General features: G+C 47.1%; 1 protein-coding gene across 2 annotated transcripts in view; it reads left to right on the forward strand.

Annotated features, from left to right (window-relative positions):
- Nucleotides 1-17,215, forward strand: part of LOC119454189 (arylsulfatase B-like) — a 28,018-nt gene extending 10,803 nt beyond the window's left edge. For both annotated transcript variants that reach the window (XM_049668205.1, XM_049668206.1), the window contains 7 exons: nucleotides 1,758-1,870; nucleotides 2,991-3,101; nucleotides 4,758-4,877; nucleotides 5,998-6,124; nucleotides 8,253-8,546; nucleotides 15,769-16,215; nucleotides 16,932-17,215. In XM_049668205.1, coding sequence (XP_049524162.1) covers nucleotides 1,758-1,870; nucleotides 2,991-3,101; nucleotides 4,758-4,877; nucleotides 5,998-6,124; nucleotides 8,253-8,546; nucleotides 15,769-16,115 — 1,112 coding nt within the window. In that variant the 3' untranslated portion in view covers nucleotides 16,116-16,215; nucleotides 16,932-17,215. The remainder of the gene's footprint in view (nucleotides 1-1,757; nucleotides 1,871-2,990; nucleotides 3,102-4,757; nucleotides 4,878-5,997; nucleotides 6,125-8,252; nucleotides 8,547-15,768; nucleotides 16,216-16,931) is intronic.
- The last annotated feature ends 10,650 nt before the right edge of the window (nucleotides 17,216-27,865 follow it).

A 27,865-nucleotide genomic window follows, 5' to 3' on the forward strand; every position in this document is an offset into this window, starting at 1 on the left:
CGCGCATCAACTAACAACTTTAACTAACATCAAAACATCTATACCCCTTTGAATGTATATTCTGGTTGAAGAACCTCAAGCACAAACCCAGCAATTTTTTCTTTCGTTGACACAAGTTTTGCCTTCATTTTGAGGTTTTTACTCAATTAGGTAGCAAGCTAGGCAATTCACTGTGCAGCCTGCCATTTGAAGAGATCGGCAGTGAAGGAACCAACCTTGTTTTCTGATAGAACGCTTGCGGTTTAGGCCCTTTGAATGACATGCTCTTTGTTTAACCCTTTCCGTACCGCGCCCATTGGGCACGGTTATCCCTCTATCGATGGTTTGAAACGCCGCTTTCGAGACCTTCCGCGCCGCTCATGGACATACTGCGCTATCGTATGTGAAGGAGGAAAACTATATTTTAGTATTCTAAGCAGTTCGCTTTTTTCCCGCGAGGCGGTGATTTTTAAACGCACCCCGAAGTTTCGCGATCGTCAAAGCAGAACGCAAAAATGTCTGGGTCCGGAAACGGCGCGCGCGCTTCGGGAGATCTCAGATATTGCGATTCGGCTGCCTCTGCGGCTGATCATATCGATACATCGAATAGCAGTGAGTCAAAGCACGCTGACTTTTCGTCGGACTTTGAGTCTGAGAGCGACTGACGACGCAAACCAGCCCGGAACATCGGCGGCCGCAGCCAAGCACGCCCAACTGTAGTGCTTGCAGTGAAATTTTTGTAGCGAAATACACGTTCCTATGAAAATTTTTGATTTTTTTCGGAGATATGGCCTAATAGACGGCGATACATTTTGTATATCTCATAACATTCGTAACACTTTTTCTTAGTAGATACAAGCATGTCTTTACAAACTTTATCGCACAGTCTTGATTTTAACAATTTATATCTTTTTATGACATAAATCTCGTTAATAAAACTGTTATGCATGAAAAGTGCATTCATGTGGCTTTCTTTTAATATATTGCATTAAATATTGAGTGCACTAGTACCTTCAGGAAAAAAAAAACATGTGCCGTAACATGCAAAACACCTATTTTCCCATGGTAGGGAAAGAGTTAATCCGGCCAGCCTGTTCTCATGACGTTATTTAACCTTTTGTGTACCCATACTCACCTGCTGCCGCTTAATATAAAGAAATAAAGAGTGTGTTTTGAAACAAGGCATTTGTGCAGAAACCATCGACGATGAATGTCAGTGTAAGCGATTAACCGACCGCTTCAAAAACGTTATTTGCAATAATAAAGGAATGGTGCACTTGACGACACATATATGTTGCAGTGAAGATATCGGGTACTGCAGGTGAAGGGCCGAAAGCAGAGACAGACGGAGGGTGCAGCACATGCGCATGTGTTGCACCCTCCGCCTGTCCCTGTCTTCCACGCTTGACTTGCAATATGTCTCACAAAGACGGCCGAATTTCGACCCTTCTGAAGATATTGAGGTCGAGCTAGTTTTTCATTGCGTAATTCCATAGATAGCAGGACCGCTAACTAGCACACGTCTGGTGGTAGTGCACGAAGAGAGCACGTGCATCTAAAGGTGTGGCTACAGTTACCTGCAACGTGAGAGCGCGCCACCTTTGCGTCGGCACCCTTGTTCCGACTAAAGAGGTTTAAACACGAACACGGGCGCACGAGCCTAAGGAAGCCACTCGCTATAAAATGCTGCGTGTTTATTCGAAGAAAACATTAAGGTATGGCGAATCATAAATACACAAAACGTTTTTTTCTTTCTCTCTGATCACACGTCCTACTAGGTATGCACCACTACCCAATCGACTTGGGTGAGCCCTGGGGGCTGCCGTTGGACGTGCGCATCCTGCCCGAGTACCTCAGGGATCTCGGCTACGAAACACACCTGGTTGGGAAGGTATGCTCTCCTCAGCCGGTTGAGGCCGCACTGAATGACCGTTGCCGCTTATGTTTTTGTTATCGCAGTTTCTTCGATTTCTTTGAAATCCCCGCGAGATACTACTTTCGATGTTAACTCTTTCTGGTGAGCTACAATTACGGAATCCCCGACTGCTGCTAGCTGATGCATTTGCTCAGGAAGTTGGAATGAATCGCTATTTGCGCTAAGCTCGACTCTTCGTGATTTCGTGGCCTGTCTGTGACATAGAGATAACAGAGTCAATTATTACTTGTTATGTGAGATAGACGATCAGAATCATAACCAATTTATTAATAAAAAGGCTAAGGGCCGAATAAAAGCCGACTAAAAAGCGTGACAGATTTTGGCCTTCCTTAAAATGGTCCACACGTGGAAAAATTGTTTCTGGAGCCATGCGGAAGGAGAAGGGGCAGCTGCCAATCAAACTAATAGAAACGCAGGAAAACAAAATAGACCTAACTGAACACCAATTGAACATTTGCACTGTGTAATCAGATAGGGTTTAAGAGAGCTGCCACGTGAGAAATCAACATTTCTTGGCCATGGCTTGTTGTCTGGAAGAAATCATAGAAAACAGCAGGTACGTAAATTATAAAGAGATACTTGGCGTTCTTGCTTTGATAAATATCCGAATAAAACAAATCATGCGGCCAAACACTCATTTTTTAACTCTTTTACACTTTCCTACAAAATGAAAAGGCGCTTGCAACTGGTTCTCTGAACCTGCGGTAACATACCCCGGTGGCGACAAAAGAGACACTCATGCGGAGCGATTGTGGCTTTATTGCCAGGAGAAACCCGCAAGTTGATACGAATTGCCGCCGCCAGCGTTACCTCATTCCACTCTACCTGTAGACGCCTCTGTGAGTCAATTTTCCTGCTGCGCTGCTGAACTCGTGGTCGTGGGTTCGTGCCTGGACATGGCCATCGCATTCCTGTGGAATCGGAATGCAAATACAGTCGTGTACCGTACATTGCGTGCACGTTTGCCAACCTCCAATAGTTAAAACAATTTCACGTTCTTCACCACGGCGTTCCTAATAACATACTGTGGAACTTTGGCACATAAAACTTGGCAATATTTTTTTTTTCATTTCAGTGGCACCTTGGCAGCTACACGAAAAGCGTCACCCCCACTTATCGAGGTTTCGATAGTTTTTATGGCTACCACTGTGGAGAAGAGGACTACTACAGCCACAATGCCACATTTGTACGTCTTCAATGAGGCGAAAGTAGTTTTGGTGTGACCTGCAGACTATATAAGTGTGCTCATTAGAGAGCAGAAGAAATTACTCAGAGCTATCAGTATTCATCGAAAGCGTAGACCCGTTTGTAACCAACCTAAGGGAACTGAACATACCTACGCAAGAGTCGAGCCAGGTTGAGCATAACTTATTATAATTACGGTGCTGTCTTTAGCTGTCGAGCACACAATGCTTAGACTTGCTAATTTATGTTAATGCAAATACAGAGAAAGCACCAGTTATGTTGCACGCGGATGAGAGCATACAAGTACATTATATATCTCCCGAGAGTTCCGAAAGCGACAAGTTTGGCTTTCATGAAAGAAATTAAAAATACCTTTGAACCAGCTATGATATGTTACTTCATGCAAAAACATTGCGGATTGTCTGCGTACCTTGCTTGAACAATGACCACAAAAATATGGGCGCCATCCTCCAACGCATAATTTCTCCAGCGGACACACTTCGTACTCAATTAACTATTTTCAAACGCCACCCTGACAGCAATACAGGCATCGCATATATGAAGCTTACGTGAAATGCACAACGAAATTGGTGGAGGTGTTTTTGCGCCTCCATTGGTTTAAATGTGTGGCCTAAAGTTCCTCTACCTTGCCCTGCAATTGGCTCACGGCTTCACTTGAGCTTTTTAGTCGAATCTATTAGGATCTGTGCCGGCATTGCCTTTTCGTGCATTTTCTTGCTGACTCAATGTCGTCTGAAATGGAGAAAAGCCAGTTGCCGTGAACAAATTTTTGGATGAATACCACTGCTGATAGGTAGGTATGTAAGGCGTCAAACGTCCACAAATCTTGATAGAAGGAATGCGCTGCCCTTGGGACCTATATACGAATGTAGGGTGTTCCTTTTCCTTTTCAGGGGATTTAGGCTGAAGTAGTTGTTAGAGCCGCATCAAATACAGATATACATACATGACTCGCCACAAATTCTAAGACAGCATCTGTCACTGGTTTTATCGCAACTGGAAGCCACCTTCTCGCGTGCTATCGAGTGCCATGGATTAGGAGGCCTTGGCGAAACTAGTTGTGTCTGCTGCGTTGCCACACATTGAATTCACATAAACATCGAATTGCATTAGCGCCAACTTGCACAAAAATTCGCAATCATCAACGTTAGGTTACGCTTGCATAGAAACCTCCGCCTGACATTGATCCTCATATTTGTGCGGAATGCGTCTTTTTTCCCAATGCTAAAATTGGGCTTTTAATATGGGAGTTTGAATACTTCGAACAGTTTCTTGATGACGATTTGTTTCTGTCTTCTCTTTACATAGCAAAGAAACACCGTTTCAGTACAGCAGATAATTTTATTCGTATTTCACGAAGCTCTCTATTCTGGCCTGAGTGTCGTGCAATTGCCAATATGCAAGGCACGAAAAATCCACTAAGGATAACTTTAGTAGCGTGGAGCAATCGAAACGGGAACGTTCGTTTTATCATTTTATAATTTAAAGAGTGGCAGTGCCCTTGGGCATTTTGCTAAATACTGCAATGAGTAGCGTAGAGTAACTGCAACAACTAACCAAATGAAGAAAGCGTAATGTTCTTATATTTTCAGATAACAGTTGCGGTACGCGTACTTAGTTGCTCTTCCTTGCGCAGGAAAACCATACTGGTCTTGACTTCTGGTTGAACACGGAGCCAAGGTGGTCCGACTCTGGAATATATTCCACAACACTCTACACAGAAAGAGCCCAGTATCTTATACGCAACAGGCAGAAGGTGAAACTGCTGGACTTCAAACGTTATGGTTTGTTGCACCAGCTGCTCTTTTACACTGGGGAGCAAGTTCTAGTAGGTGTCTAGTAGGTGACGTAGCCATATGGCTTGACGCTTTGCATAATGCACGCGTTGGCGCTATACATTCCCCCTTTGAAGTTTCACCACTGTTTTCTAGAGCGTACTTCAGGTAACCACTCCACCTCGACTGAAGAAAGCGGATGGCAACGCCACCTTTCGACAGAAAGTGGTCACTACGCTTCATTGACTTTCCAAGGCAATTCTTGAGGAGCATATCGCGTTCTTCAGTTAAGGGGTGGCGCTGCGCTCAACTCGGTGGAGCGGACGAAGAGCTTCGAGTCGAGAATCATTTGACAATACGTGGTTCAGTGCGTTTGTGATGTCCTAAGACGCAGCCGTGTATAACAGAGAAAATATGTCAGCTTAGTTGCAAGAGAACGAGAATACTGTTTTTTTTCCCACGAGTACCCCCCGCACGCCGCGAGTTACCAAGCATTGTGATGATGAAATAGGTATCTACGGATGCCCATTAAGCGGACGTCTGAATGGGATAAGCCGATGGGAGACAGCTTTCAGCCGTGAAAGAAAAAGGGCATTTTATTATAGTAGCGGAAGATCTGGCCCTGATTTAAGGCACTTTATGTGGCCTACCGTCGACGGAAGGAAGTTGTCGAAAAGAGACAGAGCACAGTAAAAAAAATGAAACGAGGTTCCGCTACGCGTAAGGCGTGGTGATTTGTTTACCATTACCGTAGTATTTAGGAAGTATGGAAACACAATGGCAGGCTGAGAGTATCGGATACAAACGGACACAGCCATGGTGCATGACACAGGAAAGAAACGATATGGGTACAGCCGTAACAGAAAGAAAAACGCAGCTCGGGTAGCAGAAGACCACATAGCAGAGTGACAACGCTCGGATCCCGGCTTGAGGCTTTGCCTAACTTGCAGGGCCAGGGCAGTGAGAGGCCCTTGAAAGCGTTTTTCTGGCTTGCAGATAGCTAAATTATGTTGTCTTCAAACTCTATGAATGACTGAGCCAGTCCTGCACGCTTATGACGTATCAAGTGGAAAGGCAGTTGCTTACCTTTTGTTTTCTTAGCCACTCTTTTTAGTTGTAAGCTACCAGGCACCACACGGGACAGCAGGTCCTGAGCTACTTCAGGCACCATTGGAGAACATTGAGAAGTTTCCCTACATTCAGGATGAAAAGAGGAAGATATTTGCAGGTGAGAATGACCTTATAATTTTTAATTTTTACCTTGCTGAGTGTATTCGTAGCTACTTTCTGGAGCTTTATTCTGCATATTGAGGACATTAAGGCTATGCTTATATGGTTCCATCACATAGGTGTCAACATCGAAAAACCAAATAAGTAAGAACTTTTGGCTAATTAAATTCACATTTAGTTGCCCCAAGGCGCTCGTTTTCATTTCAGATTCCAAAAACAGTCAGTGCTGCAGTACATACCCACTTAGTAGGAATCCTGAGCCTTGTATCAATACCGAGGTATTCGTATGAAAAATTCTGCCATGAAATTAGCGTGTGGTATATATTTCCTCTGCAACGCTGAAGAAAACCTTTCTGGCATATGGATATAAAGTTACAGATTAGGGGATTCAAGCGGACTCATGGGTACGCAAGGACCGAAGGCTTGCCTGTGCTTGGCTTGGAACCAAACGGCTGCGCCCGCAAGCAGAACGCGAGCCATTTGCGCCCCCTGACCTAAACCTCTTTTCGGACGGAATCCGCTTGAGCCTAGATCCTTTTTTCTTAGTAAAAATGCACTGCATTGTAATCATAAAGGAGCCAAAGACTGCACTTTGATCCAAAGACGTTTCATTTGCCACGATGACCAAAAAAAAAATATAGGTTGAATAATGTGTCGTACAGAGGTTTCAGCGCGATATGTAAAAAAATGGAAGTTCGGCCTTATTTTATTCTACTTGTATTTAAACGTTTATCATGAAAGTAAAGAAAATAAACATTTTAGGAAATATTTAACCACTCCCTAGACTGATTTAGTGTTTTTCTGTAGTGTTATTTTAAGTACGATAATGTGTGTTTTCCACTACGTGAAAAATGCTATACAGGAGCAGTAGCGTAGATGGCCAATGCACCAATCATTAGAAGAGCGGGATGTCATTTTAATGCGCAGCATTCTTTGCCTCATTCATGGCACTGTGTAGTAGCTAGGTAGGTAGGTAGGTTCCTATGTCGCCTCGCTTTAAGAAAAATAAAAATAAAATGCTGTATGACCGATGTGGAAATCGAGCCTCCTGCCGTCGAGCATTACAGCCGACTGCTCTAACCAGGCCACAATCGCACGCACTGCTTCTCTCGTTCCAAAGCCAGCCAACTTTTTGAAACATTTGGCGCGCCCACACCGCTGCCACTTTGTCGTCGTCCTTCCTTGTGACAGCTCTCGCATTGAGGTACCGTGTTAGACTGCACTATCTCAGGGACAGGCCCATTTGCCCAGTACTTACCTCGTAGCAGCTTACGCTGCGATGAAACTGTACGACGTTGTACAGATTTCATGATCACCCCAAGCTAATCAAGCTTCAATATTCTTTCAAGCCGAAGTACAAATGCCATCGTCGTTTTACCATGCACCACATGAAGTGACAATATTTACGCGCGATTGCGTAACACATGGTCGCTGATGACGCCACAATTAGTCTTTCTCTCGTTATGTACAGCACAACAATCACCAAGTCATATGCTCTAGCCAAACGGCCAGCGCAGAAATCATGCTATTGCCGTCATACGATTGTCTACACCGTGGTTTCCGTCGCGCTGCTGTCCTCACACGCACATAAGTACCCAATTTACAAGTTGGTTCACCTGATATTGTTTTGCGGAACCGCCGAAAAATTCTGGATAGCCAGGTACCTGCAAAATGGTTCGCATAACATAGATTCCCACAGGCGTTGTATCTGCTCAATTTTTTTCAACCTAGATGTAGCAGCTCGGCATAAAAGCTAATGATAACAAAGCTTGCTGATAAACCTTGATTTAAATTACTCGTACAAAATGGCACGGTTGCTCAGAGTCAGCGCGAAGAACGCGGTGTTCATTACCTCTGAGTAATGATCCAGGAATACGCGAACACAGTAAACACCAGGCGCACAGACACAGATACAGGCACACTATATGCTCCACAATAAAGGAGCAACTGATTCTCATTTTCTTCGAAATTATGGAGCCGCGATACGTTTTCTCTTATGATATAATGTTACATAACGAACAGGTCCCCGGATATCTGTACCTATCTTAATCTTTCGTGTTATCAGATTACTGCGTGTTCACCATACGGCAGCCTTGATCGACGCGTGTACACATTTCGTAATGCAGGGGTTGTAGATGCAATGGACCATTCCGTAGGACAAGTCTTCAAGACGATGGGGGAAACCGGAATGCTGGAAAACGTCGTCACGCTCTTTACAAGCGACAACGGTGGAACTCCGTTCGGCTTCCACTCGAGTCGAAGCTTCAACTGGCCTCTGCGTGGAACCAAATTTTCTCTCTGGGAAGGCTCCACCAGAGCAGCGGCTTTCGTGTGGAGCCCCCTATTGGAGCGGACGCGAAGGGTTTCGAGCCAGTTGATGCACATCACAGACTGGTTCACGACATTCTACAAGATCGCAGGTTGGTATACACGTTGGCACTTTGTCGTCCCGAAGAAATCCTTCAACGGAGAGGCTAAGTGTTACCGTCTCAGTAAATACTTCAGCATTATCAATATGTGGACGTAGGACTCTGCTCCTGAGCTGGTCGGACTGTGTAGGCAGTTTTCCATCGTAATTATCTATTTGTCTTTTATAGCGAAGCTGTATATGGCTACCCCGGCAAATTTACTGCGTCCGTGTGTGTACACCGTCGCGTCGACAAAAAAAAATGTATGTCTCCAGAGCTAGTGTAATTTTGAGCTTCCGTCTAACAGAATTCTATTTTATCTTTAAAATACGATTTGATGCTATCATGTCTGCAAGTTGTGTGTTAGTCGTACTTTACAATTTTTGTGACGCACTTAATTTTGAGTAATTAAATGAGTTCAATAACGCACTTGCGCCAGGCGGAGGGTCTACTAGAACGAGGATATACGCTGCATGCACTCCGACACACCTGCGTGCGCGCGTGTCGAACGTGTGCACGCGATGTGTCTGTCTTTGATGAGTGGGTGCTCTGTCCGTTGCATCGGTTGCGCAGAGTGTACTGCGATCGTATGCGAAATCAGAGCAAAGACTGTTAAAAAATTACAGCGACGTTCACGTCGCGAACGCGGGTTACGCGGAAGCGTATGGACGCCGCAAACGTGCACCGCGGTGTTGAAGCACCAGCTGGAAAGGGCACGAACAAGGTCGCGGACGCTACATTAATCTCGACTGCGCAACGCCTTGTGTTGGTGGCGCTTGTGTGACGTCAGCAACAGCTTCTCTGTACATACACTTTCAAACCGTAGAATGGAGGCAGAAATTTTTTTCAAGCACTACGGTATTCCCCTTGTGCACAAAACAATCAGTACGAGCCCTGGACGGCTCTAGTACACAATAACAAAGGCAGATTAAAGGACGCCGTGATGAAAAACGAATTACGGGATGTATTGCGGTAACGTGTCAATCTATTTTTAACTGTTCCGGGCCAATTCGTTTGTGAGTGGCAGCACGTTCTGTTTTAAAAATGCCACGATGGACTCTTCTCACTGCTACTCCTCTGCTGGAGGCTAGAACGCAAATTGGGGAGAAGAATTTTTTTCTTTCCTGTTTCCTTCTTCTCTAACTTCTTTAAAAGCACTAGAAATGCAAAATAAAATCATCATCAGGTCTTATTCAGTGCTGCTCTTACTGCATACTGCGTCACAACGTAATAAATCCAGTTGAGGACGCGCGCACATCTAATGTACCATTTCAGGAATATGCCGAAAGCTGCTCAGAATCGTCCTGTTTCTTGTTTTGTTCCCTTATTTGTGGCTAGTGGCTTAGGCTATTGAATATTAGATTTCGCAGATACGTTTTCGATTACACCTACAGTAGCCTTTGCCGGTTCAATATCTCAGTCATTTCTTGAAAATTATCTCTTTGCTGGAGACCAGGGCAATGTCATCTACATGGTGCAGGTCTTTGAGACAGTCCTTGTTTAAGCGAATGTCACATCATTCCCAAATTAGGATCTTCAATACTTCTTGCGAGCGAGCCAAAAAATAAAAATGAAGTTATTTTTTTCTTGCCTGACACTATATTCAACTCTTGTTGCTCATTTTTATTTAAGGATTGCTGTAGCTATAGAGTCCTTGTAAATGTTGTATACAGTCCCATGTGCTTATTCTCTATTCTTTCACTACTCAACGCCTCCCTGGATATTAGTATCTCTTCTGAATCGTATGTAACTTCTCACGCTATACAGACCATATCGAGGGGGTGGTTACAGTCCACGAACTTAACTTGATCATTGAGGTGGACAAGCTTTAAGGTTGAATGCCCCGCTCTAAAGATACCCTGTTTTCTAGGTTGACTGAAGCCAACTGTAGCCTCTCGGATTCTATTCCAAAGTGCAGTAATTAAAATATGAATAAGCCAATTCGCAGAATTTTCCGAAGAGTCTTACTGCTCATTATTTAATTTCCCGGCTCTATTACATGTTGACGGTTCTGCGCCGGTGTTTCCGTCACCGGGTCATTCCCTATTGTTGCACAAAAAACGTATATTTACAAATATTTACAGGCGAGTAGCATAGGCGCAACAGCAACCAGCCAAGATGGCGAGCAGCAACCTCTACTTCCTCTTCTTCGGTGCCGACTTGGTGCTGACCTCTGCTTCTGACGGCCTTCTTCTGTCTCGCGGCGTTACCCCTCTGGCGAAAACACGCGCACCATGCGGGCACGTCAGAGCGCAGCATCAGCGGTCGGGTTATACGGCTTTAGCCGGGCAACATGAACTACGTCAGTCTGTACCGCCGCAGATAATAACATTGGCTTTGCCGGTGCAATCTCATATGTCACGTCGGTAACTTGGCGCAGAACGCGATAAGGATCGTGGTAACGTGGTAGAAGCTTCGCTGAGAGACCAACGTGCCGAGTTGGCGACCAGAGGAGCTCTAAGGATCCAGGAGCGTAATATACATCCTTGTGACGGCAATCATAATGGTTCTTCTGTGACAGCTGTGACATCTGAAGGCGGTCGCGTGCGATATTACGCGGCAGCGTGCGCCCTTGCGATAGCATCTTGTGCGTACTCCGATGGTTGTTGTGGAGCGGCTGGTAGTAAAGTATCCATGGGTAGGGGCCGTTCCCGGCCAAAAATAAGATAAAACGGTGAACAACCTGCCGTTATGTGCCGTGACGAATTACTGGCAAATGTAACAAAGGGTAATGTAGCATCCCAGTCGTGGTGGTAGGCAGAAACGTACATGGAGAGCATGTCGGTTATGGTGCGATTCAGGCGTTCGGTGAGACCGTTTGTCTGAGGGTGATAGGCGGTGGTGACTGTGTTTTGTGAAACATGAACGTAGATGGTCATCGAAGTAAGGACCGCGATCGGTGAGCAATTGACGAGGCGCTCCGTGATGCAGAATAACATCGTGAAGAAGGAAGTCGGTAATATCGGTAGCACAGCTGGTTGGAAGTGCGCACGTAATAGCGTAACGCGTGGCATAGTCCGTCGCGACAGCGACCCATTTGTTCCCTGATGCTGATGTAGGCAAAGGTCCGAACAAATCGAGGCTGACGGGGAAGAACAGCTCTGCTGGGACATCGATAGGCTGAATAAGGCCGGCGGGAAGCGTCGGTGGTCTCTTGCGTCGCTAGCACAGTTCGCAGCCACCAACATACTTCTGTACGGAGCGATAAATCCCAGGCCAAACAAAAGAAACGACGCCGCACGCGATCATAAGTGCGTGTTACACCAAGATGACCTGCTGTAGGTTCGTCGTAAAGCTGCCGGAGGACTGTAGTACGCATGTGGGAGGGTACCACCAGCAAGCGCTCAGGGCCTTCGGGGCATACACTGCGGCGGTATTAAGTTAAATTATGTAAGTTAAACATCCGGAGCGACTCGTCGAAGGCCCCGGAATGAGATGGTTGATAATGGAACGTATGCCGGATCACGTCACTGTTCATCGCCGAAATGAAAGAACTGAGATATAGAAAGGACACAGAAATCGGTGTCAGGGTTGGTGCGGTCGGGTGGATCCACGCGATAACGGGAAAGGCCGTCCGCGTCCTGATGTAATTGGCCAGACTTGTGCATGACGGAAGACGAGTACTCTTGTAATCGCAAAGTCCAGCGTCCGAGACGGCCTGTAGGATCTTTTAGCGAGGAAAGCCAGCAGAGCGCATGGTGGACTACCGTGAATGGGCGGCCGAAGAGGTATGGCCGAAATTTGCAGATGGCCCAAACAAGGGCAAGGCATTCACGCTCGGTGATTGAGTAATTGCGTTCTGGGGCAGAGGGCAGGCGGCTGGCGTACGCTATGACGCAGTCACGACCATGCTGGCGCTGGGCAAGGACGGCTCCGATTCCGTATCCACTGGCATCCGTCCGAATTTCCGTAGAAGCAGATGGGTAGAAGTGCGCCAACAGAGGAGAAGTCGTAAGCAGGCGGATAAGCACAGGAAATGCATGAGCTTCTAGATGACCCCAGACGAATGGTGTATCTTTCTTGAGAAGCTCAGTGAGCGGACGGGCGATGTCAGCGAAATTTTTGACAAAGCGACGAAAGTATGGACATAAGCCAATGAAGTGAGTGAACGTCGTTAGTTGAGAAAGGTGCAGGGAAATGCTTAACGGCCCGAATTTTTTCTGGGTCAGGTCAGATTCCGACACCATTAACAAGGTGGCCGAGCACTGTTATTTCGGGGTGACCAAAATGGCATTTGGATGAGTTAAGCTGAAGACCGGCGCTTCGGAACATTTGGAGGATGGCCTACTAGGGCTGAATATGGCTGTCAAATGTCGTTGACAAAACAATAACGTCATCTAGGTAACATAAGCAAGTCGACCATTTGACGCCACGAAGGAGCGAATCCATAATGCGCTCCAATGTGGCTGGCGCATTGCATATACCGAAGGGCATAATTTTAAATTGATATAGCTAGTCAGATGTCACAAAAGCGGTCCTCTCGCGGTCCCTAGGATCTACGGCAACCTGCCAACAGCCACACCGCAGGTCGATGGACTAAAAATAACTCGCTCCGTGGTGGCAGTCAGGGCCATCATCTATGCGTATCAAAGGATATACGTCCTTCTTAGTGATATATGTCCTTCTTAGAGGTGTCAGTAATCGACAGCGAAACGCAATGTGCCGTCTTTTTTCTTGACGAGCACAACTGGGGATGCCCATGGGCTAGATGAAGGTTCTATAATGTATTTTGCAGCCATATTGTTGACTTCTGTTTGTATAATCGCCCGTTCAGCAGCAGAAATGCGATACGGACGGCGATGAATAGGGTTTGCGTCGCCGTGTCGATTCGGTGCATGACAACCGTTGTCTGGCTAAGTGGGCGGTTGTTCAAGTAAAAAAACTTGGAGTACGCTTAAGTTTCGCCTTTAAGAGTGGACTGCGATAGCATTATCGGGACTCGTTCGCCTCGCATCGTTCGCATACGGCAAGTAGGCTTCATTCACTGCAAAGGGGAAGTCCCCATTCGAGCTGCTTAGGATGCGAGCGCCATCTGGATATCATTTCTGCAAGTAAAGTACCCGAGCGCGAGGCTGTCAGTCTGGTAGAAATGCTCGAAAAGGGTTTGTGTTTGAGTTTTCTTGTAGCAGAATTAGGTTTTCTCGTACATTCAAATTCATTCAAATTCAAAGTCGATTGGTAAACAATCCGACGGCGAATCCGACGCCGAATGGTAAAGTCTTACTTTACCATTTTTCTGACCGATTTCACTGTGAGAAATTGAATTTTTGTTCACCAAAACCTTGCACCACGAGGAGGGCCTGCACGGTCAGGGTGGTTGGGGTTGATTTTCTCTGCCACCCGCCGACATCACACGCCGACGCCGCTTGCCGACGCCGGATTTTCTGCGACACGGTGCCCTTAACGCTTATCGCGTTAAAACGTCCCAGTACGACGCTAACACACGGCAGAGCTCATCAGCCTGCGCAGGTGAAAGGTCCACGGCTATCATTTTGTTGAATCACTGGTGGGCAAGCGTGGGCAAGCTGGTGGATCCTTCTGAGCACGTCGGACTCAAAGGCGCCTCAGATTTTAGCGTGGAGATTTGACAGTCAGTTGAGGGATGCCAACGTTGCAAGCGCAATTCCAGATGGTAGAACCCGGGCGGATAAACCAAAGCTGAGCACAGGTAGATAAGTTCGTTGTTGACAATTCGACAACTGTGTGTGGTAGGGTCACACTGTGTGCGAAGACAACAGTCAATAATAGGGGATGCAAAGTAATCCCCGTCAGCGACAGCAAGAGAAGGCGTCAAAAGAACATAAGTAGTTGATTAGAACGGTAATCGCACGAACTCTAAAGAACACAGTTGCGTAGGCTTAACAGGAACAGTCTCCGGGACAGAAGGGAGTTCAATGCAGGACACCAATGCCGCAGTCGACCAGGGCTGAATGCGTTGACAAAAAGTAAATTCCCTAGATAACATCGTATGGGCACTGCTCAAACACAAGAAACTGAGCGCTAGTCCTATGGCCAGATATAGTAACGCGGGCAGTACACGTTCCAACAACAGTAGATGTGCTTCCATCAGCAACTCTCACTGTACGGTGGATCTCAAGACGTTCTGCACCTTCTCACGAAGACTAGCGCAGATCACCGAGATCTGTGCACCAGTGTCGATAAGGGCCGTAACAGTAATACCGTCGATTTGGACTTCGAGCAAATTATAGCGGGTAGGAAGAGTCAGACGAGGATTTCGAGGCCGGGTCGAGAATGCAGCGTCACCTCCAGGTGCTGCACTCGTTAGTTTTCCGATGCGTAGCCTCCAGAGTTGGCGGGAAACAGCGGGCTTGCTGGCGAGCAAGATCGGCGATTGCGCGGCGATGGTGACCTGCTGTACACGTTGATGCGAGTGTCAACTTCGGGCGTGTCAGTCGGTGGAGAGCGCGACGATGTTGCACGGGCCTTCACGACGAGAGTTCCGGGTGCCCCAGCCAGTCGGTGATGCCTGACGGCTCCAGCAGTGTCGCGCAATATGCCCAACTCGAGAGCACGCGAAACATATTGGGCGATCATCCGGCGTCCTCCACTCAGCGTGATTGCGGTATCGTAAGCAAAAGGGCTGGTTCCTCGGCGTGACTGGTGGAACTGGTGGTGTGACTGGTGCGACTGGTGGCACGCGAACAGTGCAGACAGAGGAGAGTCCCAAATTCGTGACCTCCTGTCGAACCACGGCTTTAATCAATAAAACCATAGGCGGGTTGGCAGTCGAGACATCGGGCACGAGAGGGCCTGGTGACATTGCTTCTGGTTCACGATGAACGATCCGTGTCAAAGTGTTCGAAACCGGTGATTGTAACGTAGGTAGTGGTTCCTGACATGATGACGATGCGGCAGTATTGGGAAGCCTGGTGAATTGCTGGGCGATATGGCGGGATTTGGCTTGTTCGAATTGCCGACACTCTTTCTGAATAGCATCCACGGTGGCAGAGTTACCGAATACTAAGAGGTTGAATGCGTCATCGGTGATTCCTTTGAGTATGTGTCCGATTTTGTCCACTTCGGACATGTTACCGTAAACTTTACGGCAAAGCGCTAGAATATCCTGAATATATGAAATGTATGATTCAGTAGATGACTGCGCACGGGAGCCAAGTTCTTTTTTAGCGGCTAGTTGACGACCCAAGGGCTTGCCGAACAAGTCATTCAGTTTTTCTTTGGAATGCACATCTTTCTCATCACCTCCGCATTTTAGGTGGCAACGTATCGAGCCTGGAGCAAGTGGACGGACTGGACATGTGGCAGCACTTGTCCAAAGGTTCGGGTTCCATTCGCCAGGAGGTGCTGTACAACGTCGATTTCGTGGACCCGCCGAAGTCCCCTGTGGCAGCAATCCGCGACTCGCGGTACAAGTTGCTACTCGACGTTACGGGTGCCGATAAGAACCGCTACCCAACAATCGGGGGTCATCGTCCTAGCGACGACCTCGACGAATTGCTCGAGCGATCAACCGCTGCTGGAGTGCTGAAGGATTTGTACAAGGTGGATCGCCTAAACCTCCCCAGAGGGTGGAGGACAGAGAGCGACGCTTACGTGTGGTGAAAAATCAAGCAAGAGCTTCTCACCCAACGATACTGTGTTCCTGTTCGACATCATCCTGGATCCGTGCGAGCTGAATAATTTGGCTGACGAGCACCCCGAGGTAAGCGTTTAGAGCTAAGGATAATCGAGAAAAAATTCAAGTTCATACTGCTTGTCATTTACCTAGAGGCGCTGGAGCTGTTTCGAAAATGATAAGCTGCTTGCTTAGCACACTTTTTTAGATATTTGAAGTAGTGTCTACTCGCTGATAAATACAAAGAACTGTTTCTCTAGAAAGGTACCAAATGTATCTATGTTTGTTCGTTCGGCGATCTCCTTCACGAACCAGTGCTCAATCTGAAGAGCACCAGCGCTATCGATGCCTTGGTACTGAGCTTGGTATATATAAACAATGATAGAATGCGCCCCTGTTCATTATTTCATTATTGTTACCTCACTTGTAATCTCAAGGTCAATCTCTGCCGTAGTCACTTGAAGATTTCAGCTATGTCACGTCCTAGCATTTCTTTTGAAATGTTGCCCAAAAATTGTGGCTCATTTACCTTGTAGTTTGGTTTTTCATTTTGAAGGCAATACGACACTATTCCGCTTGGCTTTTGGTTTTATATTAACATGCTGAGCTCTAAATTGCGATATAAACTTTGACAACAAGTGAATAGTTTTCAGTTTTCATTGTCTTTTGCACTGAACCATAGAAGTTTCTGAGTAATGCTATTCAATAACTAAGTTTGTACACTCGCACTTCTGAAAGATCCTTCTTTTGACAGTGACCAATAGATAACTTTCTTCAATGGATTTCTGTTTTCATTTTCGCAGATTGTAGCCTCTTTGAGAAAACGCATTGACGCGTACCGAGCCGTAGCTGTACCTGCACGAAACAAGCCTAAAGACCCTGCAAGCTTTCCAGAGTATCATAAAGGAATATGGGCGCCTTGGCTTGACTCATCATAGCAGTCACAAGGATTGAACCACGTTTCATACATAAACTCGCTACTCTGACTTCAGGCGCTGCAACATACGTCATCAGTATCCTAATTATATTGACTACACACGAGAGGGGACATATCCCTTGGCAAATGCATAGTGAAATAAAGTATTCAATAGGAACATGTATTGCACATACGCCTACTTGCGTGCACATATGCTTGTGCTTTCTTTCACATACATGCGCCGGTCATGTTGCATAACTGTTACAACAATGGCAATAACGCATAAGTATTACGCTCTAGCTTTTTCATGCTCTTCTTGGTAAATGAAATTTTCCTCAGACTGTCAAGTCTCCTGCGCTTTCCTACGATGATAGCTTGCATCATGTTGAACGCTCATAATTCCAACGCAAGGGGAGATCAAACCATTGAAGCTACATATAAAAAAAGCGACACCTGCACTATTTATGAACAAGGAAGACGTTCGAGGAGTTGGCATTTCAATTGAGAAAACTTGCGGTTCTTTTACGTCCACCGTTAAGTCCCTACATGAGCATTCTTCTGTAAGAATGTAGGCACTGCATGCGAGAGGAAATATCACGCTAAGCAGAAATTTTAACAGGGAGGTTATCTCCTTCGAGCTTTGATAAAGATGCGTGCAGCACTCATAGTGTCACTGTATTGACGGTGAAGAATGAAACACTGTGGCCAGTGTAACTTTAAAATTTGCGTCATTATTGGGAGAAGTTGTGGCCACAAAGACAAGCAAGACTCAAATCACACAACGAAGGGAAGCATAGTGGTCGGCTGTTGCATGTGAGCTCGCGAGTCAAGTCGATACGACATTTATACGTGTATTGTTGTACATTCTAGAGGAATTGCTGGTGATCACGTACATTCCAGACCATGCAACATTATACGCGTCGCATGCTCAATAAAGGGTGTACACCCGTACACCCAATATAGGGTGTACGCGATAAAGGTCGGCCGCGACGCGGCGCTGCGGTGCCGCGACGCCTAGGGTGCCTCGATGCCAGCGCCGCCGTTCAGGGGGAAGACAACCCCACTGGCGCCGCCATATTGAATCACACGAGCTCAGACTCAGCTACGCTTGCGTTCATAAATAGCGTTACTAGCGGCGCACTTCCAAGTGCTTTGCCTTAATGTGGATGTTTTTATCGGTATCGCATCTGCACATCTTTATAACCAGTAGCCGTTAGCTCGTCGAAGGTCGAAGACGTAAATGTATGGCGCCGGGAACATGCCCCAAGTTGCCTAATTCAATCACATTTAATATGCCGTGTGTATGTTTGAAATACGCACTATTTTTTTTTGCGCTTCGATGCTTGGTATACAAGGTTTGCGACCCCCTGTGTGTGGAAGTTTTTCTTTTTCGCTGTTGTATTTTGGTTTACACGTCACGCCTCCTTTACCGTAGCCAGCACCTCGCGCACGGCGGTTAGTTTCCCTTTTGTTGCGCGTGCTCATCGCGTTCATTGCAATTATTTGACGATATCTACGCGCAACGTTGCTTTTTTGCCCACAAAACTGTGTGCTGACAGGATTAAGCTGGTGTAAAAATAACTGCGATGTGAAAATAAGGTTTAGTTATTGCTGTAGAGAAAAATCTAACGTAACTTGTCTGTGTCAATCTTGCGTAGTACACACAAGAAACCAAACGATGCACAAAATACGTTTATTTAGTAATGTCTAGTAAAGTCAATCATGAAAGAGTCAATCATGAAACATGAAAAATTATATGTACTGTGTGGCGCCTGAAGATTATGTTGAAAGACGAGGAGGAGGAGCAATGAACGTTTATTGCTAGAAACAGCGAGAAAGTGTTCTTTCTTCGCCCTAGGTGGGCGGCTCTCTCAGTCCAGAAAGCCGTTGGCTAATGCCGCAGCCCGGGCCCGGTCCACCAGACTTCGCTGATCCTCCTGGCTCTGTGCCGTTAACATTGCCTCCCACGTTTCTTCGGTGGCTTGTTTCGTTTCTGAGGCATCGTCTTGACTGTTTTTCTCGCGGTGTGGGCACACCAACACCATGTGTTGTAGGGTGTCTGGTACATCACAATATCGGCATAGGTATGAGAATTTAGTGGGATGCATCCGGTGCATGATAATTCCATGGACATACGTATTTGTTTGTAGTCTGCGGAGGGCGATGGCTTCTTCCTTGCTTAATTTTGAATGTGGTAAAGGATATTCTCTTCTTTCGAGTCGGTAATGCTGCAGTATTACGGAGTAGTTGATGGGAATGTCCCCCACCCTCGTCGATTTCCGGATCCCGTGCGGCAGGAAATCCCGGCTGGTATGCTCTCGGGAGACAGCATGTGCTGCTTCGTTTCCTGCCAGGTGTTCGTGGCCTGGGGTCCATACGACGTAGGTTTCGGGTAGTTCTTGGCATCTTGATAGCTATTTTAGAATTTGCACGACTGCGGCAGAGATTCGGCCTTTTTGTAAGTTTCTACATGCCGTTTGCGAGTCGCTCAAGATGATTGCGGTGTCCTTGCATGTGGCGATGCCGAGGATGATGGCCACTTCCTCCGCCGTTTCTGGATTTCTGGCCGGTATGGTGGCAGCGACTAGCTCATTCCCTTTGTTGTTTGTCACGGTAATTGCGTAGGCTCTTCTACCTGGGTATTTTTCCGCATCTGTATATCTCGTGTTGGTGTTCCTTGAGTATTTCTTGCTTAGCGCTCGAACTCTTGCTTGTATTCTGTCTTTGTGGTGTGTTGCATGCATGTTTCGAGGTATTGGAGCGACTGAGATAGAGTCACGGAGAAGTGGCGGCAATCGGGCTTTCACGTCTGAGTCTGCTATAATGTTTTCGCTGTATGCGAGTTTGCGAAGTACTGCTCTTCCTGTTTGAGTCAGCTTAAGGCGTTCCAGCTGGCTGGCCCTGTGCGCTTCACTCATTTCTTCCAAGGTGTTATGGAGGACAAGTTTGAGTAGTGTCGCGGTTGAGGTTGTACTGGGAAGTCCTAGTGCACTCTTGATTGCCTTTCTGATGACGTTGAGTTTTTCAATTTCAGCCTCCTTGAGGAGTAGATACGGAGTGCCATATGTTATCCGACTTATAAGGAGTGCTTGGATAATTTGGACGCTTTCTTGCTCTTTAAGTCCTCTTCTTTGAGTGGTTATACGCCTAATGAGATGAGTTACTTGTGTTAGGGTCTTCTGAAGCTTCGGAAGTGTAGCTGCGCCAGAACCATCTTTATGTAGTGTGAGGCCAAGGACGCGGAGGGAGTCAACTTGAGGTATATCGACTCCATTGAGTGTGACGTTGGGATCTGGGTCGACGTAGGCTGGTGGTCTTCCCCGGGTCCTTGCCGTGAGTAGCTCTGATTTTTCGGGGGCGCACTGGAGACCGCATCTTGATAGGTACTGTTCTATCAGATCGATTTCCTCTTGGAGGGTAGTTTGCTGTCGGCTGGTTGTCGACGCTTTTGTGCATAACGTTATATCGTCGGCGTATATTGCATGGCTTAAACCTTCGATGTCATCGAGTTGTTGTGGGAGCTTAATCATAGCGAGGTTGAATAGCAAAGGTGAAATGACTGACCCTTGTGGAGTGCCTTTGTTGGGCATTTCGAATTTGTCGCTTCGGATGTTGCCGATGCCCACCGTAGCCGTGCAATCCTTGAGAAAGTCCTGTACGTATTGGTAGGTCCGGATTCCGCAGTTTGTGTCTTGGAGATTCTGGAGGATTGCATCATGCTTCACATTATCGAAGGCTCCTTTTACATCTATTGCTAAAATAGAGAACTTTTTCTGGCGTTCTAGGTAGTCTAAGAGGTCTTCCTTGAGCTGTAAGAGTATATCTTGGGCTGAGAGGAGTTGTCGGAAGCCAAACATTGTGTCAGGCCAGAGTCCTGAGTCTTCGGAGGTATGTGGTGAGGCGATCGTAAACCATGTGTTCGAGAAGCTTTCCAGCGCAGGAAGTCAGGGAGATGGGCCGTAGGTTGCTGATTTGTAGTGGCTTGTTGGATTTTGGTATCATATGACTTCTGCGTGCTTCCATTCTGCCGGGAGCTCACCTTCTTCCCAGCAGTTATTCATGTAGTTGAGGAGTCCATTTAGGGCCTTATCCGGGAGGTTTCGTAGGATCCTGTTGGTCACCTTGTCATTTCCTGGCGAAGTGTTACGGGTCAATTTGGCAAGAGCGGCGTGGAGTTCAGGAAGCGTAAAAGGGCTATCGAGGGTCAGGTTTGGTTCGCCTTTGTACGGTCGGGGATCCGAGACCTTGGGGGCATTGTCTCCTACAAGTTTACGCTTGAATTCTTCGAAAATTTGTTTCTCAGTTCCTGGATGAGAGTGAATGATTTTCTTGAGGTCATGTGTTTGTTGTGTCTTGGTTTTGGTGGTAGCTAGAAGGGCTCGCAGTATATGCCAGGTCTTCTTTGTGCTGAGTGTGCCCTGAAGTTGGTCGCACAGCTTATGCCAGTTCTGACTGCTGAGTTTATCTCCGTATTCTTCTGCTTGCTTTGTTATGTGGGCGATCCGTTTCTGCAGTTTGCGGTTATGTTTCATCTTTTCCCACCGCCTCAATAGGCCTCTTCTGGCATCCAAAAGATGTAGGAGATGAGAGTCTACGGCCGGTGTGTCCATTGTGAGTTGGATGACTTTAGTGTGCTTCTCCGCCGTCTTGACCACTTCGGTGAGCCACTCTTCAATATTTTTGATGTTCTCTTCTATGTCATGCTCTCTAAAGGCCTTCCAGTCCGTCAGCCTTGCCGTTCCGGTTCTGCTCGGCTTCTTATGGTGCAGGATTTCTAGCTGAAGGATGTGGTGATCGCTGCCGAGATTTTCTTCCAGTCAGGTCCATTCGGCCTTGGAGATACCTATTGTAAAGGTGAGGTCGGGATTTGTATCCCTGGATACACTGTTGCCTATTCGAGTTTTTAGTTTAGGATCATTCCAGAGGGTGAGGTGATTCTGTTGTGCCGAATCGTGCACTCGCGCTCCTTTCTTGGTCGTGTGCTGGTAACCCCATGCTGTGTGGGGGGCATTAAGATCCCCCATAATTACAAGTTTATGGCCTTTAAATAGCCTTCTGGCTTCCGTGATGAACTTTACAAAGTCGGATAACGGGTCCCTGGGTGGACTATATAAGCATAGGACATATAGACTTTGGTGTGTCTTCTTCTCGGGTAGCACTTCCACTAGGGTGTGTTCCACGGTTGTTCCCTGGATTGTGTGATCTTGCGTGGTGAGATTTTTCTTCGTCAGGATAGGCTGTTCTCTGAGATCCGGTGTGTGTATCATATCCTTGTATGCGTAGATTGGTCTGATAAGTTTCTTGGATAGCGATGATATCTGGTTGTTCCTGTTTGGTCAGTTCCTGGAGGTTTGTTCTTTTGGTTCGTATAGAGCGACAGTTCCATTGCCACAGCTTCATTGGAAGTTGTGGGAATCTCTTCTTGGGATTACTCGCCATCTTGATCAATATCGTTGTTATCGCCCCAGGCCATGGATTCCGATCTGGCAGCATTATGGAGGTCTTTACGTGCTTTCTTGCGAGCCGTGTCGGTGTTGTTGAACAACTTTCCTACTGTGGCTTTCGTTACGTGGTTCTGCTTGGCATAGGACATGAAGTTGCTGAGGTTTTGGAGGGTAGCATGGATAGGGGCAAGTTGAGTGGTGATGTGTTGCTGGAGCTGTTGTGTTATTTCCTTTGCAAAAGTAGTCATGGCCTCCTGTATTTGCTTCCGGACCTCCATTGTTACAATTTCCTTGATTCGTTCTTCCGTAAGGGGCGGTGGGATGTTGGGTATTCCTTGAGGTTTGGAGGTTTGATTGGCGGTGTCTTGTTCTTTGCACCTTTGTATGAGCTTGTCAATGAGGGATTGTTGATTTTGAAGTTGTGCTCGCAGATCTCGTTCGGTTTCCGTGGGTTCTTGTGCTCGTGTGTTTCCCCTTGCAGCGTCTGCATACGTGACTCGCTTTTGCGGGTTGCGGGTACGTGATCCGGACCGTGATCTTGACCGGGTTCTTTCGTCTGCTTCACCGCCTGTTGATTTGGAGTCACTTCTGGATCTTCGTGGACTGTGTAGTGAGGCACTGCTTGATTCGGATAGTGCCGGAAAGTCGGAGTCGCAAGTTGAGTTCCATCTGCGTTGCTGCTCTTGGTTCTTGTTTTCCCAATGCATTCTGATCTTGTACGGTGGTGGATTTGGTTTGAGTTTATGTCGGCACTCCTTTGCTGCTGTCTCATGGGGTTGTTGACAGATTTTACAGCTGGGTTGGCAGTCATGATCTTCCTGTCGATTTTCCATCCCGCATATATAGGAGAAGTTGATAAGGGGTTTCGGGCAGATATCTTGCCGGTGCCCTAGTTCCCCGCAGGCTCTGCCGTATCGCACGGATTTCCTGTATGGTTTGCAACGGTAGTCACAGCATTTATATATGATGTTGTATGGGACGTGCGGTCCGTCAAAGTAGATGAGTGCTGTTGCCGATCTTCCCAGCATGCGTGCTGCGAGAACCATGTATCTTGCGGATACTCGTAGCCCTTGAAGTAGTTTTTCTTCGCTCGTTCCTGGCGGGGATGTTGTAGATTACGCCGTTTCTGATGCCCTCTGGTGTCTTGACATTTGCTTTAACTTCGTAATTGAATCCTCCAAGCTGGATGTTGGTGATATTGAGGAGCATGTCGTACGCTATGTCTTTGTTTGGTGTACTTGCGATGATTATATTCTCGACATGTTGCGCTTGAATCCGGATGTTGTCATAGAAGTCTTTTTGGGACAACTTGCTAGCTCGGCCGATGACATGTGTCACCGCCACCAATGTCCATTTGGAGAGTTGCAATCCCGACTTTGGTCTGTAGATGATCTTCGTGTCGTCCACTGGCAAAGGCGGAAGTCTCGGTTTTCTCTAATGTGGCATGTTTCCCGCAAAAGGTTTTGTTGCTCCGGCTTGCTGCGTTCGTTGTTGGTCTGCTTCCTCGGCTGTGGGTTTTATATGCACCTGAGTCGTCTTTCCTCTCCTCTTCCATGTGTGCCATTTTTCCTGGATGGTTATTGCATTGTTTCATCATTTGTCCGCTGCGCTTCCAGTTGTTGCTGCTCTTGTATCGTCTCCACATACATTTCAGCACTGTTATTTTCCTGGTTAAGTTCCCGTGTAGTTCTTCCTGTGTCGGATGCGTCAGTCATTGATACTTGGCGGCAGCGCCGAGTCGCTCTCGAAGAGAGCGAACGGCGGCTCACGAGCACTCACGAGCCACGGGACACGGGTCACGGGCGTTCGGCTGGCCCCTTACTCTTGTAGGGTTAGCTCCGCTAGCGCGGCGTGAAACCTTCAAACGGTAAAAAATGACGGTAATTCCACGTACCGCTCATAAACTTGATATCCTCCGGTTCCACTTCCCTTGCCGATTCCGTCGATGCCACAGTTTCGATGAATAAAAGCAGGTATCCGGAAAATTGCCGAAAAAAAGCAGGAGCCCATGCGAAGTGCGCCAGCACTGCTTAGCCCCCTAGCGGGAGAAAAGGCTGTTGAAAGACGAGATAAAAAAATTCGCAAAGTAGGCTCGACACACACAATTCGGGATAGGGAGAGTTTTTTTTTAATTTATTCATTACATGGGGAGGAAGGGGGGGGGGGCGTTTCAAGTGAATACATCAACCTTGTTACACACAATATAAATCGAAAACAAGAATACAAACAAGAAAACGCCACCGCGGGTAATATTAATCAAGATATCCAGCCAGAATACATCAGCTACCATCGAATACATCGCATCAGCCAAACACATCGATGGCGAGTACAGAACATTTTATAAATAACCATTAAAACACTGATAACTACATTGAAAAAATAAACAACACTGCATACATATCAATATCAGGTACAAAAACCGTAAATGAAACTAAGACAGTCAAATACAGATTAGCAATGTTTTCCCTTCGAAAATATAGTCCATGATGATGTAGGGCTGTTGACTTTAACAGCCGGCGCCCATCCTGTCGATTTCCCTCGTACTGGTCCTCTTCAAAGTGTTCCTAAGTGCAAGTAAAACAACAAAAGTGATTATTGATATAAAAAGTTACCTTGTAAGTACAGAGAACCCATTACAGTGCTTAAAAATATATTTTCGCAGATGTAATGCTGCATTATCTCGCTTCACACGTTTCGGAGAAATGGCACAGGCTACAACAGACACCATGCCAGAAAGCGCCGAAACATTTTGGCGCCATGATGCCCCTTGCTGGGGGCATCCTGCCAAGCAAGCCGGGCTTTCTTGGCAGGTCATGTACGTGAACGCAGACGTAAGCTCCACCACAAACACACCTTTGTCGGCCTGCCGTCGTCATCATAATGTCTTCGTCGGGCCCTCACAAGCACGGAGTCGTGGTCATGCCATCACTCTCTCGCGTCGTCGTCATACAGCCGCCATCGTGTAGTTACGGTCATACCGCTACATGGATGCCGTCGTGGTCGTTCCACTGCCGTTATTCAGCCATCGTCATTCTAACTTCATCATGCCATTGACGTCACGCCGTCTCCGTCATCCCATCGTCGTCATGCCCCGCTTTTCAAACCATGCTCACCTTGCAGTCACATTCACGTCTTCGTCGTACCACCGTATAATCCTACCAGAATCCGCATCCCATTCTCGTGATACCATGGCCGTCATTCGAGCATCACCATTTCGTTGTCGTCGTGCCGTTGTCATCATCATCCAATTGTGGTAAGTCAGTTGCCTTCACGCCGTTGTCCTCATGCCGCCGTCTATATTTCAGCGTCGTCATCCCGTTATCGTCATGCTGTCATCATCATGGCAGCGTCGCCATCCCATTGTCTTAATGCCGTCGTCGTCATTGCAGCCTTGTCATCGGATTATCGCCCTGCATTAGTTGCTACGCCGTCGTCGTCATAGTATCGTTTTCATTCCAGCATCTTTATCTCATTGTCCAGAAGCACATACCTAGCCGCTCACGCAGGTAACAAATTGGGTCATAAGGTTGGCGTAGGATAGATAGATAACTGGATGGATAGATAGATGTTCTAAAGCTGCATATTTGCTTGCGAGCACCAGCCTGAATTGGTCGGCTTTTACCTTTACTGAGTCTAGGTTGACCTGTTTCTTTTTAACAGCAGAGCTGTTTAAGCCGGCCGTAAATCCGGCAGTGATGCACACTGGCTCCGTAAAATCCGACAGACTTCGACAGAAACACTTCACCTTATTCGTCGCATTGCAGCAAAAGCAGCTGGAGCTCATACTGACGTAGCTCGACGGCTGGTACGTGCAGTTTTGCAGCCAAGAATTTTATATCAAGCACAATTTCAAAGGCTAACTTTGGCACAGTTGGCACAGTTAGAGACGATTAATCGCGATGCTATGCGCACAATCACAGCACTACCACGCGTCACTCCGATACCAACCTTTATACAGGAACATGCCCAGCTCAACACAATTGCAGAGCTAATTTTGCAACGTGAAAAAGCACGTGAAATAAAAAAGCAACTTGTTCCGGCTGTCGCTGCGTTGCATGCTAATTTTCAACGCGGCTCTCGGATTGACAATCAGTCCTATCCAACGCCTCCCTGGGAATTCACCAGCATCACAACTAATAAGCCAACGAAGTTACGACGCAGCGATACAACAGCTATTATTGACGACCACAATATCATCGATGCGTCATGCGCTAACACCTGCAAAGTCTATACGGATGCTGCTATTCTCCCAAACGGCGGGAGGACATCATTGCTTAGTACTACGCATAATTTGATCAGCGGCCACCAGCGCTATTTATCTACGGAAGCCAGCGCTCTAGTAATGGAACTTCAAGCCATCCACGACGCTGTGCAAGATGCGACATCTAAGCTGCCTACCATCAAACAACTACATATCTTCACTGATTCTTTAGCGGCTATTCAGGAACTGAAGAAGGTTGACAAGGCGATGGAAATCTGCGAGACAATACACACTATAACTAGAAAAACCCACTTGCGTCAAGGTACACTGGATTCAAGGCCATGCAACGAACCCTCACAACGTTGCTGCTGACCAGCAGGCACATTACATTGCCCTCCTAATCCAGACCTTCCGTCTATTCCCCTCCCACCTCAACCCCTTAACTCGCTCCGAGCCCGTAAAAATTTTCTCCGGCAGGACACACGCGCTCTTATCCCCCCGTGTGTCTGCTCCCTCCCTCTTCACCTTACTAGGGCGGAGGAAGTTGTGCTTAGGAGGCTTCGGACCGGGGTGGCCCTTACACCGGCTGTGATCCCAAGGTGGGACTGGTCGCATTTACCACTGGGTGCTACGTGTCCGTACTGCTCCGTCCCTGTGATGGAAGCAGATGCATACCATCTAATATGGACATGTACTGGTTTACAATCGGAACGCTCGCGTCTCCTACTACAAGCCGGCCTCCGCTACAGTGTGACAACCAGCTATGACCGCTGGATACACGATAACAAATTCCACAAAACACTGCTTCAATTTATACACAACACAGGCCTCACAGCACACGTATAATACACACACATATCAAGAATTATGCCTTAACGGCAAGTCTTTATCGCAATAAAAAAAAAAAAGCTGGCCGTAAAGTGTTCCGCCTGCCACTGCGTTGCCTAGCAGCCACCTGGCGGAGTGACGTGTGCCTTGCCTCCTCTCCGTCTCGTGTATATGTTGCCTTGACATGGGGCGTTGGGGAGAGGGAAGGAGAGCATGCGCATGGGGCACGCAATGCTCGGGAAGAGGAAAGAGGACATGAGAACGACACAGAGCATCGCTCCCACTTACCCCTCCCCGTTGGCGCTGAGCCGTGCTCCCTCAAGGGCTGCAGAAGATAGCGCCAACCTT

This window comes from Dermacentor silvarum, chromosome 5 (assembly GCF_013339745.2).
Source record: "Dermacentor silvarum isolate Dsil-2018 chromosome 5, BIME_Dsil_1.4, whole genome shotgun sequence".
Taxonomy (NCBI): domain Eukaryota; kingdom Metazoa; phylum Arthropoda; class Arachnida; order Ixodida; family Ixodidae; genus Dermacentor; species Dermacentor silvarum.